This window comes from Ranitomeya variabilis, chromosome 3 (genome assembly GCF_051348905.1).
Source record: "Ranitomeya variabilis isolate aRanVar5 chromosome 3, aRanVar5.hap1, whole genome shotgun sequence".
In the NCBI taxonomy this organism is placed as follows: domain Eukaryota; kingdom Metazoa; phylum Chordata; class Amphibia; order Anura; family Dendrobatidae; genus Ranitomeya; species Ranitomeya variabilis.
The window spans coordinates 538,701,986-538,721,772 of NC_135234.1; the positions used below are offsets into that span (position 1 = coordinate 538,701,986).

A 19,787-nucleotide genomic window follows, 5' to 3' on the forward strand; every position below is an offset into this window, starting at 1 on the left:
TCAATTGATCAGTCAATTACCTGTGCTAATATTGTTCCATTTTTCTGTGAATAGTAGTCTATAAAACTGATGTTTGTGTCATCTAAGTGTGGCTAAATTAAAAAAATAAAAAATTGGAGGTGTTGCATAAGGTGTGAGGTCTCCCAGCCAAGAAAGCTTACACCATCACGTCAGTTCCAACCTGTAAATGCTGGGCCAGACCCTGATACCTCATGCATGGGCCATAGCTGACTGCTTCTGTGCCATTATAACAAGTTCTACTGTGGGTCAATTGATGCCACTTTTCCTGGTGTCTGCTCCTAATTTTAGCTGTTTGTGTAGATTTTTGTCACCCCTTAAGGTGTTGTCTATTCGTTTGGTTTGGCCTCCCATTGAATCTACTGGAGTTCAGTTACGTTTGGCGAACATGTTCGGTGAACGTCTAATCATTCAGCGAATCGAACCGAACTTTGAAAGGTTCGCTCATCTTTACTTATGAGTACTGGCACTAAGATCACTTTATTATTAGCATTATTATTGCTTGTTGTGTATAAGCCATTGCAGCTTTTTTAAACTATATCTATTAAAAGGTTTTACTCCTTGATGTATATATATGATGATATATTCTATTATTCAATACTCGTAAACTGTCACAGCCACAATATTTATAAAATTCATGTGTACATGGGTCACTCTCGTTTCAATAAATTTCGCATAAATGGACAGTACGAGCAAAAAAATGTAAAATATCATTATTATGCTTCTTTCTCCAATTATGACCCTATTTTTATACTGAACTGATCATTTACTAAGAAATACATTTAAAATCTGTCATGGCAAGACTATTCCCAAGAAAAAGAGGAGTAATAATAGCATTGGAAATATCATACCCAATGGAGTGATCCATGCTTACCCAATGGAGTGATCCATGCTTACCCAACAGTCTGACAGCTCCCCAAAAAATTAAATTGTCAGTGAGTCCCCTCAAAATCAGTTGGATACACTGATCAGAAATTAAGGTTTATAGCAAGCCTGACACTTGGTAACTACAGTGCCTTGAAAAAGTATTCATACCCCATGAACTTTTACACATTTTTTTCACATTACACCCACAAATGTAAATTTATTTTTATTGGGATAATATGTGATATACCAACACAAAGTAGCAAATATTTGTGAAGTGTAAAGAAAATGATACATGGTTTTATAATCCTTTTTAAAATATGAATCTAACATTTGTGACGTGTTTGTATTCAGCCCCCTGTGCTTTGATACCCCTAAATAAAAGCCTGAGTGTCCACCTGTGTGCAATTAATTCTCAATATAGCTACAGCTGTTCTGTAAAATACTCAATGGTTTGCTTGATAACATTAGGGAGCAAACAGCGTCATTAAAACCAAGGAACTCACCAGATACATTAGGGATAAATTTGTCGAGTAGAGTAAAGCAGGGTGAGGTTATAAAAATAGCCCAAGCTCTGAACATGTCACAGAGCATTGATTAATTCATCATCCAAAAATGGAAGAAGTATGGCTCAACTTCAAACCAACTAAGACATGGCTGTCCATCTAAACTGACATTTCAAGAAGAACACTAGTTAGAGAAGCAGGCAAGAGGCCCATGGTCACTCTGGAGGAGCTGCAGAGATTTACAGCTGAGGTGGAAAAATCTGTCCACAAAACAACTATTAGTCATATACTCAACAAATCCCTTTTTGAAAGATTAGCAAGAAGAAAGCCATTTTTGAAAGCAAACCATAAGTACCGTATATACTCGAGTATAAGCCGACCCGAGTATAAGCCGACCCCCCTAATTTTGCCACAAAAAACTGGGAAAACTTATTGACTCGAGTATAAGCCTAGGGTGGAAAATGCAACAGCTACCGGTGAATTTCAAAAATAAAAATAGATGCTCCATACTGTTCATTATGGCCCCATAGCTGTGCCATATAGTGCTCTGCACCATTATTGCCCCATAGCTGTGCCATACAGTGCTCTGCACCATTATTGCCCCATAGCTGTGCCATACAGTGCTCTGCACCATTACTGCCCCATAGCTGTGCCATATAGTGCTCTGCACCATTATTGCCCCATAGCTGTGCCATACAGTGCTCTGCACCATTACTGCCCCATAGCTGTGCCATATAGTGCTCTGCACCATTACTGCCCCATAGCTGTGCCATATAGTGCTCTGCACCATTATTGCCCCATAGCTGTGCCATACAGTGCTCTGCACCATTACTGCCCCATAGCTGTGCCATATAGTGCTCTGCACCATTATTGCCCCATAGCTGTGCCATACAGTGCTCTGCACCATTACTGCCCCATAGCTGTGCCATATAGTGCTCTGCACCATTACTGCCCCATAGCTGTGCCATACAGTGCTCTGCACCATTACTGCCCCATAGCTGTGCCATATAGTGCTCTGCACCATTACTGTCCCATAGCTGTGCCATATAGTGCTCTGCACCATTACTGCCCCATAGCTGTGCCATACAGTGCTCTGCACCATTACTGCCCCATAGCTGTGCCATATAGTGCTCTGCACCATTACTGCCCCATAGCTGTGCCATACAGTGCTCTGCACCATTACTGCCCCATAGCTGTGCCATATAGTGCTCTGCACCATTACTGCCCCATAGCTGTGCCATATAGTGCTCTGCACCATTACTGCCCCATAGCTGTGCCATACAGTGCTCTGCACCATTGCCCCATAGCTCTGCCATATAGTGCTCTGCACCGTCCATTATTGCCCCATAGCTGTGCTGCTGCTGCTGCAATAAAAATAATAAAACACATACTCACCTGTCTTGCTTGCAGTTTCTCGGCGCCATCTTCCCGGCGTCTCCCTGCACTGACTGATCAGGCAGAGGGCGGCGCGCACACTATATGCGTCATCGCGCCCTCTGCCTGCAGTCAGTGCGGAGAGACGCCGGGAAGATGGAGACAGCGCCCGGCGTGTGGAACGAGGACAGGTGAATATGACATACTTACCTGCTCCCGGCGTCCCGCTCCTTCCCCCTGCCTGTGTTCGGTGCCGCAGCCTCTTCCTCTGTCAGCGGTCACCGGCACCGCTTCATTAGAGAAATGAATAGGCGGCTCCGCCCCTATGGGAGGTGGAGCAGCCTATTCATTTCTCTAATGAGCGGTCCCACGTGACCGCTCAGGGGAAGAGGCTGCTGCACCCGGAGACCGTGGGACGGGCAGGGGGAGTGACAGGATCGCCGGGACTAGGTAAGTATGCCTCAGCGCCCTCTCCCCCTCACCCGCCGACCCTGCCACAGACCGTGACTCGAGTATAAGCCGAGGGGGCACTTTCAGCCCAAAAATTTGGGCTGAAAATCTCGGCTTATACTCGAGTATATACGGTAGTCATATTTGCATTTGGCAAAAAAAAGCTATATAGTGGACACAGCTAGCATTTGGAAGAAGGTGAACTGGTCAAAATAAACCAAAATAGAACTTTTTGGGCTAAATGCAAAACACTATGTGTGGTGGAAAACTAACACTGCACAACACCCTGAAAATCCCATCCCCAAAGTCAAACATGGTGATTGGCAGCATCATGCTGTGAGGTGATTTTCTAAATATTTTAAAAATATAAATCTGAAAATTATGTATTTAGCCTCCTTGAATCAATGCTTTTGTAGGACCACCTTTCTCGCAATTACTGCTTCAAGTCTTTTGGGAGATGTCTCTACTAACTTTGCACAACTAGAGGCTGAAAACTTTCCCCATTCTTGTTTGCAAACTAGCTCTAGCTCAGTGAGATTACGTGGTGAATGTCTGTGAACAGCAATTTTCAAGTCTTGCCACAGATTCTCAATGGGTTTTAGACCTGGACTGTGACTGGGCCATTCACACACATGAATATGCTTTGATCTAAACCATTTCCTTGTAGCTCTGGCAGTAAATTTAGGGTAATTGTCCTGCTGTAAGGTGAACCTATAGAATTCACCGCACTCTCTTTAGACAAGTGTCAAAATTGTGATAATTTATTCAACCTGAATTGGATTGGGAGCGTAACAGAATATTACAGCATATGCGATTACAACGTTTCGGCTCGACCTGAGCCTTTATCACGTTATCGCTGTAAAGAAAATACATGAAAAAAATAAAAATAAATAACATAAATCAAATGATATAATGTCCATAAATAAGCAATCCTAGATGAGGAAAAAGAAAGCAACATACAACTGATCAAAACAAACATGTCCACCGATAGGGACATAGGAGGGTGTCCAAGAGGGTGAGGAAACGGGTTGGGAATCTGAGTAGGGTAGAGAAGATCACGTGCGTCCTGTAAGTAGGGATAGTAGAGTGAGATCAATACAGATATATACATGTATAGTTCTTACATCACATTAGTACATGGCATTGTAGAGCAGAGATGGTAAAATAAAGGATGATCCATTATTACAGCCTCTGCATTATCCCTAAGACACTATATGCCCCATACAGCGCTCTGATCCTATCTACCAGCAGCGCTTAGTTACAAGGTTGCCATAACAGACACCTGACATGCGCACTGAGGCCCCACACAGTAGCGCTATGTCACTTCCGGTTTGCGCCGTCCACTTCCGGTTCGGCGGTGATTTAATCAGCACACGCCGTCCCAGCCATGCACCTGACACACGCTGACATAGAGCACAGCGCGGGAGCGCCGCTCTACAGAAGGACTAGCAAGGTAATCGCCAGTACACTGGGTCTCTCCCATTATGACATATTGCGGGCACCCGGATAGACACTGAACGCATATCATTTACTTTCTATAGGTCCATACCCTTCATAGGGGAACCTCTGTTAGTGTACCTACCTGTTTACATACCAGTACATTACTAAAAGGTAACCTGGAGATCATTATTGGGCACCATACCGGTATTCTTCACTGGCTAACTCTTGTTCACTATTTTCTGCAGAATCTGTGCTGCATTACTGGGACTTATCCCTTCCCACATACTATCCTCTATTGGAAAAAGGTAAAACCTCTGCGCCATTTGCCTTATGATGTTGTGTTTTGATAATGCCAGGCCATGCTTATGTGATACCATCACTATACATGCTTCTTAATATATGCCTTAATGGATCATCCTTTATTTTACCATCTCTGCTCTACAATGCCATGTACTAATGTGATGTAAGAACTATACATGTATATATCTGTATTGATCTCACTCTACTATCCCTACTTACAGGACGCACGTGATCTTCTCTACCCTACTCAGATTCCCAACCCCTGTTTCCTCACCCTCTTGGACACCCTCCTATGTCCCTATCGGTGGACATGTTTGTTTTGATCAGTTGTATGTTGCTTTCTTTTTCCTCATCTAGGATTGCTTATTTATGGACATTATATCATTTGATTTATGTTATTTATTTTTATTTTTTTCATGTATTTTCTTTACAGCGATAACGTGATAAAGGCTCAGGTCGAGCCGAAACGTTGTAATCGCATATGCTGTAATATTCTGTTACGCTCCCAATCCAATTCAGGTTGAATAAATTATCACAATTTTGACACTTGTCTAAAGAGAGTGCGGTGAATTCTATAGATTGCTATTTAGGACCTTTGGTCCATTACACCAGCACCTCGTCTCATTGGGCTGAGTGCACGCTAAATAACCTTCTCGCTGTAAGGTGAACCTAGACCCTAGTCTAAAGTCTTTTGCAGCCTCTGAAAGGTTTTCCTCCAGAATTGCAATGTATTTAGCTTCATCCACTTTTCAGTCACTTCTGAAGAAAAATAACCCTACCGCATGATGCTGGCACCACCATGTGTGACTGAGGTTATGGTGTTTTCAGGGCAATATGTTTTTCATTTAGCCAAAAGAGTTCTACTTTGATCTCATCTGACCAGAGCACCTTCTTCCACATGCTAGCTGTGAGCCCTACATGACTTTTTGCAAACTTCAAATGGGAATTTTATGGCTTTCTTTCAAAAAAGGCTTTCTACTTGTAGCTCTTCCAAAAAGGCCAGATTTGTGGAGCATATGGCTAATAGTTGTCTTGTGGACAGATTCTCCCACCTGAGCTGTGGGTCTCTGCAGTTCCTCCAGAGTGACCAAGGGCCTCTTGCCTGATTCTCTAAGGCCGGTTTCACATTAGCGTTTGCAGCAGCTGCGGAGGGCTGCGGACTTCCTCCGTGAAGCCCCGCCCTCGGCCGCTATCTCCGCCTACTTCTGCATGCGGCGTGCATGCGGCCTGTGTACCTATCTTTAACATTAGGTACGCAGGTCGTGCCGCAGTATGCGGATGCTTCCGCATGCGTCGTTTTGACGATGTGGCGACCAGCGTAGGACGCAGCTTGTAGCATTTTTTTTTTCTGCATCGTCAAAACAACGCATGCGGAAGCATCTGCATACTGCGGCATGACCTGCGTACCTAATGTTAAAGATAGGTACGCAGGCCGCATGCAGAAGTAGGGGGAGCTAGCGGCGGAGGTGCGGCCGAGGGCGGGGCTTCACTGAGGAAGTCCGCAGCCCTCCACAGCTGCTACAAACGTTAGTGTGAAAGTAGCCTAAGTAATGCTTTTCTTGCTTGGGATGTAAATTTAGGTGGACAGTCATGTCTTGGTAGATTTGCAGTTGTGCCGTACTCCTTTCATTTTTGGATGATGGATTGAGCCGTGCTCCGTGAGATGTTCAGAGCTTGGGCTACTTTTATAACCTAACTCTGCTTTACTTTACTCAACAAATTTATCCCTAAGGCTACGTTCACACTAGCGTTGTGTGCCGCTGCGTCGGCGACGCAACGCACAACGCACGCAAAAACGCGGCAAAACGCACGCAAAAACGCTGCGTTTTTGCGACGCATGCGTCGGTTTTTGCCGAAAATCGGACGCAAGAAAAATGCAACTTGTTGCGTTTTCTTGGTCCGACGCTTGCGGCAAAAAAGACGCATGTGTGGCACAACGCAACAAAAAAAAAACGCATGCGTCCCCCATGTTAAGTATAGGGGGCGCATGACGCATGCGTCGCCGCTGCGTCGCCGACGCAAATCCGACGCACATTAGCTTAACGCTAATGTGAACGTAGCCTAACCTATCTGCCTTGTTCTTTGGTTTTCATGATGCTGTTTGATCCAAATGCTCTCAACAAAACGTCTGAGGCTTTCACACAACAGCTGTAGCTATACTGAGAATAAATTACACACAGGTGGACTCAATTTATTAATTATGTGAATTCTGGAGGCAATTGGTCACTCAGGATTCTATTTAGCGGTATTAGACCACAGGGGGCTGAATACAAATGCACATCACAAGTTTCAGATTTATATTTTTAAAATGATTAAATCATAAATAATTTCCTTTACACTTCACAAATACTTGCTACTTTTGTGTTGGTATATCAAATAAAATCCCAATAAAATACATTTACGTTTGTAGGTGTAACGTGAAAAAATGTGGAAAAGTTCACGGGATATGAATACTTTTTCAAGCCAATGTAAAGCAGCATATTAAGCTGACAGATTTGCTTTAACATCATAAACAACAACAGAGATTCTGCATTTTGTTTTGTGAATTTCAATTTTTTACCTGATATATAAAAAATCATATGATGATGCCTTGACTAGTACTAGACTCTCCACACAGTTTCAGCCTTGGAATTATGCCCTCAATCTATTGCCAATTACTCAAATTTAGTTTCAAGATATTCTTCTGCCCAATATAGGAAAAATGAAAAGTTTTGAAGTGTGTCCTGTCCCTGCTACCACTCATTAAAAAAAAAATACCTTGGATACTGCTTGAATATTGGCTTTATAATATGACAATAATTGATGTACTATGCAGTTTATTATAGAATCTAGTTATAATATTATGTGAAAGAAATTCAAGTAAAGATGAAATTAATGACTAATAACGATGTCATGTCTTAACAATATAGGTGCTACAAGCAGCAAAGAAACTCATGATGTCCTATATGCCAGACAGAAGATTGTCGTCGTAGCCAAAGCATTTGGACTGCAAGCAATTGATCTTGTTTACATAGACTACAAAGATGCAGATGGGCTGCAGAGACAAGCAAAAGAAGGAGCCCTGATGGGATTCTCCGGTATGTACTCCTAATTATATATAAAGAGCCATTTCTGCTGTTTAATGAGTGACAGTTGTACAGTAATGAAGGGAAATGGCAAAACACCACATAGCATAGCCCACTGTGAATCTTGCAAATATGTTACACGTTATTAATTGTGCACAACAAAAATAAACCATATTGCCATATTTTGAAGCATCATACAAGTTTTATATCCTTATTTCAATGCCTGAAAGGTTTTCACATTTTTTTGTAATTAATTACGTTATCATTTTCTAGCTCAATCTTCTAGGTTAATTGGAGAATAGCTGTGGATTGCTGTTGTTACCATAGCTTAAATATTCGGTAATGAGAAAAATCATAAATCTATCAAATATCAATATAAAAACTAGCTAGAAATAAAGTATAAAAAAGTGTGACCAATAGGCATATTAAAGTAATCAAAAAGTTGCATCCATTATGCATGATATCTTTTTTGTAGATCTTATTTAACACAACTCACACTTCAGGTTGGTCTCTGTCTTTCCTTGTTTTCTTCTGGTAGCCATTACAGGGAAATTATTATTATATTGAGCAAGAATTGCGTAGCTTTGTAGACAGATAGGTAATGGTAGAATTGTTAGCAGGTCACCACAAGGTTATGCTATAAACAGTAATTAGGAGTGTAATCCTTCTCGGGAAAAGTGTAGACATCTAAGCAGTTTGTTTTTGTTGCCGAGATAAGTACAGATCTCACTACTTGATTAGTATTTCTTTTTTAGTTTAGACTTTACAGTATGCACTCAAAGAGTGGGACAGGCTCATGTCAGAAGCCAAAATACGATGCACCCATATTGTACACGATTGTCTATCAAACCAATGGAAAGACGGAGTTTACCAAAACACTGCCCTTCCATTTAATTAGATTCACCGTTCTGTATGCAGGGAGATTGCCTACCAACCCATGAAGTTGTGTGGTCGAATGTAGGTAGCAAGGATGAAACTGTCAAATTGTGTAAAATACACAATCTGTGACAATGTTTCACAATTTATAAAAGTAATGTGCTTCTTAGTTTTTTTAATCAATCTAAAAAATGTAAGATAAACAATAAGTGGTGTAAGAATAAAAAACAAACCTCAAGCGTATGAAGTGCTTATAGAGCAAACCACCAGATAAGGCAACTGTAACGCTCGCGCCCAGAGTGGTTGGCGGGGGGGTGTGGCCCAGGGGCGAACCCTGACAGCTTGGGGCCCCTGTGCAATAAATGTGTCTGGGGCCCCCTTTTTTATGGCTACAAAGCTATATATATATATATATATATATATATATATATATATATATATATATAAATATATATACACATAGTGCCCTCCCTTGTAATGTACAGTACCGTTCCTTACATATTGGTTTATATAGAGCCCTGTTTTTTATTGCATACCGTCCTGTCTTGTTAGCTGTATAATGCAATGATGGCTGATGGAGCATGGGAAAGCTTCTTTTCTAATGGAGGAGCTGATGGACTGGTCGTCTGGTCACCGGCTCCTCCATCAGCAGTCATTTTATATCTAAAAAGAGAGGGCGCTGTGAATAACAGAATACAGTATGCAACAGACAGTACTGTACATAACAGCAGAGGAAGCTATATAATAATGGACAGCACCATATACAGCTCTGGCAAAAACTAAGAGACCACCACATCAAAACCCTGTCATGGGCAGCCCAATCTCCAGACCTGAACCCCATTGCAAACCTCTGGAATATAATCAAGAGGATGGTGCATAGTCACAAGCCATCAAAGAACTGCTTACATTTTTGAGCCAGAAGCAGTGTGAAAGACTGGTGGAAAGAATGCCAAGACGCATGAAAGCTGTGATTAAAATTCATGGTTATTCCACAAAATATTGATTTCTGCACTCTTCCTGAGTTAAAACATCAGTATTGTTGATTCAAAATGATTATGAACTTGTTTTCTTTGCATTATTTGAGGTCTGAAAGCATTGTTTTTTTTTATTTTGACCATTTTTCTTTGTCAGAAAAAAAATACAAAAGTACTGCTTGGAAATTCGGAGACAAGTTGTCAGAAGTATATAGAATAAAAGAACAATTTACCTTTTACTAAAAAATATATTATAAAGAGAAAAATCAGACACACAACATTTTGCAGGGGTCTCTTTTTTCTAGAGCTGTATAACTAGAGAGGATGGTACGTAATAAGGGACGATGTTATACATAATAAAAGAGGAAACTATGTAACTAAGGATGGTGTTATACAGAGTTAGTGAGTATACTATATACTAAGGGACTGTTATACATAATAAGTACGTACACTCTATACTAAGGGAGCAGCCCTAGACATGCACGAACACACAGAGCACCTCTCACCTCTCCGTGTGCTCTGCCGCCACCTTCCTCTCATTGGCACAGCCAGCCACTGAATAATGACGTCATCCAGCGGTGCTGCTGTCTGTGTGAGAGGAAGCGCGGGCAGGAAGCAGGACATATCACTGCAGCTCTGTTGCTATTCTCTCTGGTAGGCAGCGGAGCTGCAGAGATTTCTTCCTGCCCGCCGCACATGAGGTCAATCTGGCCGGAAGCACTTGTAAATGCTGCTGTCAGAGTTTGACAGCGGCATGTAACTAGTTAATAGGAGTGGGCAGATCGCGATTCTGCCCGCGCCTATTGCGGGCACATGTCACCTGTTCAAAACAGCTGACATGTCCCGGCTTTGATGCGGGCTCACCGCCGGAGCCCACATCAAAGCATGGGTTCTGCCATCAGACGTACTATTCCGTACGATGGCAGAAAGGGGTTAAGCTATGAACATTGCACTGATTAGGGGCAAAAACCCTGAAACACATGTCTGCAAATGGAGTTTCTGGTTTGAGTCTTGTGGCAAAGCTCATTAAAGGATTGATATGGACTTTTAGGATTGCTACATCCAATAGGAGGCACTAGACTTCCAAGTCTCCTTAGTCATTTGCATATATAAAAGAATAAATTGGTTTGTAACTTCATTTTTTGAGACTTTTTGTAGGGAGCTGTATTGATACCAATTTGTGGTACATATACTTTTTTTTAGAGCGAGTTGTGATTGAAATACTACAATTTTGTCTTTCTAGGTTTTTTTTACTTTTTACTATGTCTATTATACGGGTTAATAAATATTAATATAATATATTTTAATAAATAAGACTTCTGCAATTGGAGTTAAAAATAAATAAGTATTTTCTTTTTCAAAGGACATCAAAGGAAGAACAAAGGAAGGGAACAAAGGAAGCAGACTTTTGGCAAAAGCAGTTGCTTCATTTAAATGCCATATTCAGTGATTGACAATGGAATTTAAATGGTTAAACAGCAGTGATCAGAGCAAGCTCCATTTGCTGCTGTTAGACCGGGTTCACACTTGCATTTGGCTGGTCTGCGTATGGCTGTGTACTTCCTCCCTTAAGCTCCGTCTACTTCCGTAGGTGTCCTGCATCGTCCTGAGTACCTATCCTTAACAATGGGTATGCAGGGAACATGTGTTGTATGCTGATGCGTCCGCATGTGGTGTTTTGATGTGCCCGCTAAACGCAACATGTTGCATTTACTTGCGGTCGGCGGGCACATCAAGACGCCGCATGTGGACGCATCAGCATACAACGCATGTCCCTGTATACCAAATGTTAAAGATCGGTACGCAGGATGCATTCGGAATTAGGCGAAGCATAGGCGGAGCTTAAGGGAGGAAGTGCGCAGCCATAAGCAGACCATCCAAACGTAAGTGTGAACTTAGCCTTAAAGACAGATGTTGGCTATGTAATCAGCACTGTGATGCTAATTAATCTAATACCTGCTGTGAATAATTATCCTCTAAAGTTTTCTTCTAATGACATCTTCTGTGCATCGGTCCGGGCCTTGGGAGTAGGGTCTTCTTCTGCTTCTTCGTCCTTCCATCAGCCTCCTGTGTTTTTTTTATAGGTCACTGATTATTCAGTGACCTCCTTCTTTTTAAAATTCTGTGCCGCCCACATCATTTAGGTGGGCGGCACGTGCGAAGCATGATTTTATTAATGGGCAGAACAAGGTTTCAGCTTAATGAAGAAGTCATTGAGCTGAAATCTCAATTTGCGTATACCCCACCTCCAGTGCCATTTTAGTGAAGACCATCCATAGAATCACACACTGTAAATTTGTCTCCCACCCCAATCATGGCTGCATGGAATTTCAAAATAGAGGCAGGTCATCGAATAATCACTCACCCTTAAGGTAGTGAGGTATATAGGGAAGGGTAGGAATGTATAAACCAAATGGGAGTAGGGCGATGAGGAAACCATACACCCAAAACAGCATTCAAAAATTTCAAGCAGCAAAAACATTCTCCAACTCTGCACAGGAACTCCAGGGATCCAGGATGTAAACATCCACCAGCGAGGAAGAGAAGGTCTGCCCAGATTTTGTAGAGAGAGGAAATGACCAGGTCAGGAGCAGCCATAAGATGGAGCTGCATGTTTCTAACCAGCATAGAAAGGGTCGTTAACCTCTTCAGTACCAAAGGAAACTAAATCGATTTAATATGGGACACAAAACACAGGCTAAATGGAAGACCTGTGATTAACATAATGATTTTTTACCCCAGATCTCCCAGGAGAAAGGTTCTCTTTAAAAGCTGTCTACACTGTGTTTGCTAAATACCTGGTTCAGACAAGGGTGTTTTATATATGCAGGTCTGTATAAGAGCTGCGTACAGAAATCAGTAGGAAACAATTAATCAAGAATATTTACATGCAATGAAATTCTAAAATAAAAAGCAATGATCCAAATAATATTGTACTTATTAACAACTAAAGTATCTATTGGCTAGAAAAAAAAAATTCCTTAGAAAGATGCAGTATAAAATGCAGTATAAAATGTAAAACAAAACTTTACCTTAATAGAAAAAACAGGCCTAAATTTCTGCATATGTACCGTATATACTTGAGTATAAGCTGAGAATTTCAGCCCATTTTTTGGGGCTGAAAGTCCCCCTCTCGGCTTATACTCGAGTCATACCCGGGGGTTGGCAGGGGAAGGGGAGCGGGGGCTGTCTAATTATACTCACCTGCTCCTGGCGCGGTCCCTGCAGGTCCCTGGCTTCTTCCTGTACTGAGCGGTCACATGATACCGCTCATTACAATAATTAATATGCGGCTCCACCTCCCATAGGGGTGGAGCCGCATATTCATATTCAGCGGTGACAGCTCAGTACAGCAAGAATCTGCGGCGCCGAGAAGCCAAGGACTGCACAGCGCCAGGAGCAGGTGAGTATAACGGGGAGGGGAGCGGAGCGCTGCGCAATATTCACCTGCTCCCAGTTCCGGGCGCCGCTCCGTCTTCAGCGTCTTCTGCAGTGACGCTCAGGTCAGAGGGCGAGAACGTCAGTGCAGAAGACGCTGAAGATGGAGCGGTGCCGAAACGAAGTCAGGTGAATATTGAAAGTGCCAGGGGCCTGAGCGATGGAGAGGTGAGTATGTGATTTTTTTTTTATCGCAGCAACAGCAAATGGGGCAAGTGTCTGTATGGAGCATCATATGGGGCCATAACGTTTGTGCAGCACTATATGGGGCAAGTGTCTGTATGGGGCCATAACGTTTGTGCAGCACTATATGGGGCAAGTGTCTGTATGGAGCATCTTATGGGGCCATAACGTTTGTGTAGCACTATATGGGGCAAGTGTCTGTATGGGGCCATAACGTTTGTGCAGCACTATATGGGGCAAGTGTCTGTATGGGGCCATAACGTTTGAGCAGCACTATATGGGGCAAGTGTCTGTTTGGAGTATCTTATGGGGGCATAACTTTTGCGCAGCACTATATGGGGCAAATATCTTTATGGAGCATCTTATGGGGCCATAATCAACATTTGTGCAGCATTATATTGGGCAAATGTGTCTATGGAGCATCTTATCGGGCCATTATTAACCTTTATGCAGGATTATATGGGGCATATTTTAATATGGAGTATCTTATGGGGCTATCATAAACTTTATGGAGCATTATATGAGGCTCCTGATTCAATATGGATAATCAAAAACACTTAACCTACTGATGTCTCAATTAATTTTACTTTTATTGGTATCTATTTTTACTTTTGACATTTACCGGTAGCTGCTGCATTTCCCACTCTAGGCTTATACTCAAGTCGTTAAGTTTTCCCAGTTTTTTGTGGCAAAATTAGGGGGGTCGGCTTATACTCGGGTCGGCTTATACTCGAGTATATTTTTCTTGGTTAACATGATTCTTGAGCTAATGCTATTAGGATTTTTTTACATTGTATAGATTAATAAGTTGTATCCATAAATGTAGTGCTTGGTTTACCAACATATTGCTTGCAAAGGTTTGCAACTTATAAATGTCTGGATTCACTCATTCAGCAGAACATGGACCCATAGAGTTTCATCTATCCATGAAAATCACAGATCTGTATGTTAGATTCCTGAGACTGAGAGCAGGTCCTATTTTGATCTATGTTTCCAGATCAGAACTGGCCATACACTGTGCACAATTATTAGGCAATTTGTATTTTTGTTGATAAATTTTATTGATGAATAACTAGAGTACTGTCAGTTAATCCAAAAGGTTAATAAATCTGGAACCTGAATATATAAGCAAGTCCAAATACATTTTGTCTTTCTTAGGAGAATATCTGTGTGCAGAATTATTATGCAACTACATGAAAAATATACATTTTCCCATCTCAATTGCTTGTTTATTTTCATCTGTTAAAGTAGTGTAATAACCAAGCAACTCAATATGTACAAAAATACATTTCTGACATCGCAAAACAATAAAATCAGTGACCAATATAGCCAGCCTTCTTTTCAATAACAGTCATACGCAGTCCATCCATGGAGTCTGTCGGTTTCTTAAACTGTTAACAATCCACTTTTTTGTTTCAGCACCAACCACAGCTTCCCAGACACTATTCAGAGAGGTGTACTGTTTTCCTTCACCATAACGCTCCTTGTTACGATGGGTCCAAAAGGGGAAATGTCTTTATTATTTCATCTTTAAGGCCTTTAGTGGCTAGCTAAGCACTCAATAACTTTGATTCATGCAACGGAGCATTCTCCTTCATAAAGATCATGGTTTTATTGAAGGATGCAGACTTTTTCCAGTATTATTGCTTGAAGAAAGGGTCTTCTGAAAACTGGCAGTAGGTTTAGGAGTTGATTTTGAGTCCATCTGCTGGCAACTGAGTTGAAGTGGAGATCTGTGCTCATTACTGATCCAGCCACTGAACTTTTGTGATCATACCCCAATATCTTAACTATTTCAAGAGTGCTGCATCGTTCTGTAAGACTGTTAATAATTTTTTACTTTTCAGATTTCGTTTAATCTCTTTTTTTGCAACTTTTGACTGAGCAAACCAAGCTGCCTAATAATTCTGCACATCCTGTTAAAGGGTGGTGTTATCCTTAGGCCACACCATCCTTCATTAGGCCTCTTTCACATGTCAGTGTCTCCACTGTTTGGTGACCGTTTTCACTTGTACCGGAGACACTGACACACGTAGACCCATTCAAATGAATGGGTCTGTGCACATATTTGAGTTTTTTCACAGACCGTGTGTCCGAGTAACCCACACTTCTATATGTCCGTTTTTTACATGTGCACGTGGAGAACACAAATTGATGTAATCCATGTCACACACATCGGCACTGGGGAAGAAGCGCTACAGTAAGCGCTGTTCTTCGGCGGCAGGTGCTGAAGACGGCTCTCATTCTCCTTTGCTCACCCCGATCGCCGACAGAGCAGAGTTATATTAAAGTCAGAACGATGATAGCAGTTGGGGGCTTTTGGGACTCTTACTCCCATCATCAGGAACCTGCTGCCGCTAATAACAGTGACAGAAGGATCGGATGTTCTGGATATTCCTCAGCCGACGCCGCCTGCGATATAACGAAATAAATGAATGAAAAACCCGGCATGGGTTCCCCCTTATTTCCACTGCTCAATGATGATGCGCTCACAGCAGCTCATTCACCAGTGGTTCTCAGCCAGGACGGTTGCATGTTGGCACCGTCCAGGTTGAAATCTATTTAGCCCCCAGACATGGATTACAGCGTGGAACATAACGACTGCCAGGTATGGTATATTGTTGATTTTAATTTTTTTTTATTACCGGAGATCGAGGCCTTTGGTGGACTTAGGCGCGGTCATAAGTATGGTTTAATTGAGATTATTAAAGGAGTTTGTGTCATTTTTTCAATTAAAGGATTTTATTCTGTCTGTGTCTTCATTTAACATATAGCTATAGGATTAGTAATGAAGAGGTGTCTTATAGACACCTCTCCATTACTAAGCCGTTAGCTTGATGTCACAAAGGGGACATCAACCCCACAAATATTAGCCCAACTTGCCACCGCTACAGGGCAAGTGAGAAGAGCCGGGCAAAGTGCCAGAAATGGCTCATCTAATAGATGCGCCTTTTCTGGGCAGCTGTGGGCTGCTGTTTTTAGGCTGGGGGGCCTGTATCAATGACCCCTTACCAGCCTGAGAATGCCAGCCCCCAGCTGTGAGCTTTAGCAAGGCTAGATGTCAAAAATGAGGGGGACCCCATGCCGTTTTTTTAATTTATTTAAAGAATTTAAAAAAACAGCATGGGGACCCCTCTATTCTTGATAACTAACCTTGCTAAAGCTGACAGCTGAGGGTTACAACCCCAGCTGTGATTTTTGCCTGGTTGGTTCAAGAAAATAGGGGGGGGAACCCACGCCGGGTTTTTCATTCATTTATTTTGTTATATCGCAGGCGGTGGCTGATGAATACCCCAATCATCCAATCCTGCTGTCACTGTTATTAGGGGCAGCAGGTGTCAGATGATGGGAGTAAGAGTCCCAAAAGCCCCCACTTGCCATCATTGTTCTGACTTTAATATAACTCTCATCATTCTTCTTTTGCTCGCGCCGATTGCCGGCAGAGCAGGGGAGAATGATGAGAGCCATCTTCAGCACCTGCCGCTGGGGAACAGCGCTTACTTTATCTCTTCTTCCCCAGCGGCCATCCGTGTGGTACTGATGCGGCACCCGGTTAACACACGCGTGCCGCAAGTATTACACACATGGACACGGATATCTCCGGTACCGTTTTTTTCCGGTACCGGAAATATCAGGACGTGTGAAACCGGTCTTACACAAATATCCATCACCTGATCTGCTTTGTTCAATAAGCATTCAAGTTTACACAGCTTAGAGTTCAAAAATATGTATAAAAAAGATGATATGGAGAAAATAATCATTTGCCTAATAATTGTGCACACAGTGTAAAAGCCTACGGGGATCAGTGAAACACGGATGAAAGTTGGAAGGATGCCGATTTACATCCTTTGCTCATCAAACTATTACTCAGTGAACAATTTTAATAATAACGTGACCTTAGAGGGGGTGTTTTATTAGCAAAGACACTCCTTCAATGAAAATAACGGATGAGATAAAAACAGATGCCACATGGAGGCAATATGAATAAGAGATGAGTCCTTTTCTCACAAATGGTAAAATTCACCCTTTTGTGTGAATGGAGCTTTTCTTGCGAGTAAATATATTATAGGCCATTTTTTAAAGGAAAACAATTGATAACTGAATGAAAATATCTGTGAACATATCATAGCAATAGTAGCAGGATAATGAATCATCTCTATATAGTAACTTTATTGTAAAAGTTCTATAAATCATCTTCTAATGCTACCGTAAGACACCTCTAATACGTAAGAGTGCCGAGCATGCGGTAAGCACTGGTGTGTGGCAGTGATAAGAGAGCAGAGACTCTCCCTAGCGTGCCTGGCTGCATAGCTATAGCTCAGGTGGTCTGCTACTTCTGTGTAAATTAATTGGCCAGTTCATGCATATCCTAATCCAACAATAGGAAGCTTAGTTCATTGGTGTCTGCTCCTAGAGCTGTGATAGAGGTTTGTCAAGGTATGGTAAAATGTGCGAAATCGGACTTAAAACTGAGAGTTTAATCCTCTTAAGCAAAAGGACAATGCTGTTCCAGGTAAACTTTATTAATAGTTTGTTATGATTATTATCCCTACCTTGCTGTACTAAGAGAAATCCACAAAAGAATCCTTAAAGTTTTATTTGCAGAATGCCAATAAATACCACAGCTACTTAAGGTCATTATATGGAGGGAGACGCTGAGCATCACACCGGCGCACCTTGCTTTGTTATAGTAGAGACCCTCACATGAAGAGTTTGCATTATGTTCCATAATCCCTTCATAGCTGACAAATTGACCTAGAATGATATGTCAAGTGTTGCTGGATACCTGAGCAGACAATATAGTGTTTCAGTTTAAACAGATTACGCAGCCTTTGTCAAGTGTCACATTTCTTTTAGCTCTTTTACATGCAGTGGTTACTGTCGAAAAAAATCCGCGTGAAGGTTGTATATAAAATTCTGCTAATTCGTGTGAATTGCTCCTATGACAATTTTTTTTTTTTCCGAAAGGTATTGATGTGTATGGTCTTACAATGTTTCCAATATAATAAAGCTTTAACTGTTATTTTTGTTCTTTTTTAAATTTTTGACATGATTATTATTGTAGATTATCAGAATTTTTTAAAATATTACAGATAGTACAGATCAAAAAAGGTTGCCAAAAATCTTGGAAACCTAGCGAACACCATCTAAAAGCCCAAACTATATTTCTTAGTAACAATGTAATGGCTACTGAAGCATGAGTAATGAAATTTAGAATTTAATTTTACTATTTGGGAAAAAAAAAACAGGCATATAAAAACAGAATAATATACCAACTCTGTTAATTGCCTTCTTTTTCTATATAACAGAAATAAAAGATTAGTAAAGACAATAATAAATAGCAAGAGCAGATTAGATACCTAGAAGAACACATTACTTTTTTTTTAATATTTCTGTTGTGACACTTTTATCTGGCAGGGCATCTGTGCCAGTAATACCATGTCTTTTTCCCCCCAATATTTTAAGATGTAATGATTATTACAGATTTAGATTTTGAAAGGGTATAGACAATAAAGTCGCATCTTTGATATGTTAACGAAGAAAATGTTAGCTGTAGAGTTTCTACTTTTGAAGACACAATGTAACGTTTACTATACAAGATCATCGTAAGAGAGGCACGGACATCTTACGACGCAGAGCCCTGCATTGTTTAACCGCATGATAGGTTTTCACTAGTTTGTGTTCTTTTCTAAATTAAAAAAAAAACAAATAATATTTTTTTTTTCACTTGCAGGCTTCACATTTAACCTGTTTAATAGCCCAGGGTCCTTCTGCTTCTTTTCGGGTTTATTCCAGCTCTCGGCCCCTTTTTGCTAGCTAGACAATAAAGTAAAAAAAATGGGGCTCCATTTTTTTGTTTGCTTTAAAACAGAACTGATTATTTGTATTCTTTTAAAGCGCTCTGAATTGAGTCAAGGCTGCATTTATCCTTCCATGCCGCCTGAGCACAAGGAAAGGATTCATGCTGCTCTGGAGTGCCAGGGATAAAAAAAGAACGCTATTACAGTAATTATTTGTTATTATTTAATGTCTAGTCCGGGAGGCATTCTCCATCTTTGAATGTTTGACACATTTTGCGTGAACATCTGTTGTTGATTCATGTTTCTGGTGTTATTAATCTTCTTGTAGGTAAGCAGGTGATTCACCCAAGCCAGATTCCTATTGTCCAGGAGCAGTTTACTCCGAGTGCTGACAAAATAAAATGGGCCTCCGAATTGATTTCTGCATTTCAAGAACACCAGAGATTAGGAAAGGTAAAAAGAAATAATATATATATATATATATATATACACACACAC

General features: G+C 41.2%; 1 protein-coding gene across 1 annotated transcript in view; it reads left to right on the forward strand.

The window, feature by feature from the left end:
* CLYBL (citramalyl-CoA lyase) overlaps positions 1-19,787 on the forward strand; it is a 581,768-nt gene that overhangs the window by 507,334 nt on the left and 54,647 nt on the right. The window contains 2 exon segments of the mRNA XM_077297069.1: positions 7,862-8,029; positions 19,618-19,742. Coding sequence (XP_077153184.1) covers positions 7,862-8,029; positions 19,618-19,742 — 293 coding nt within the window.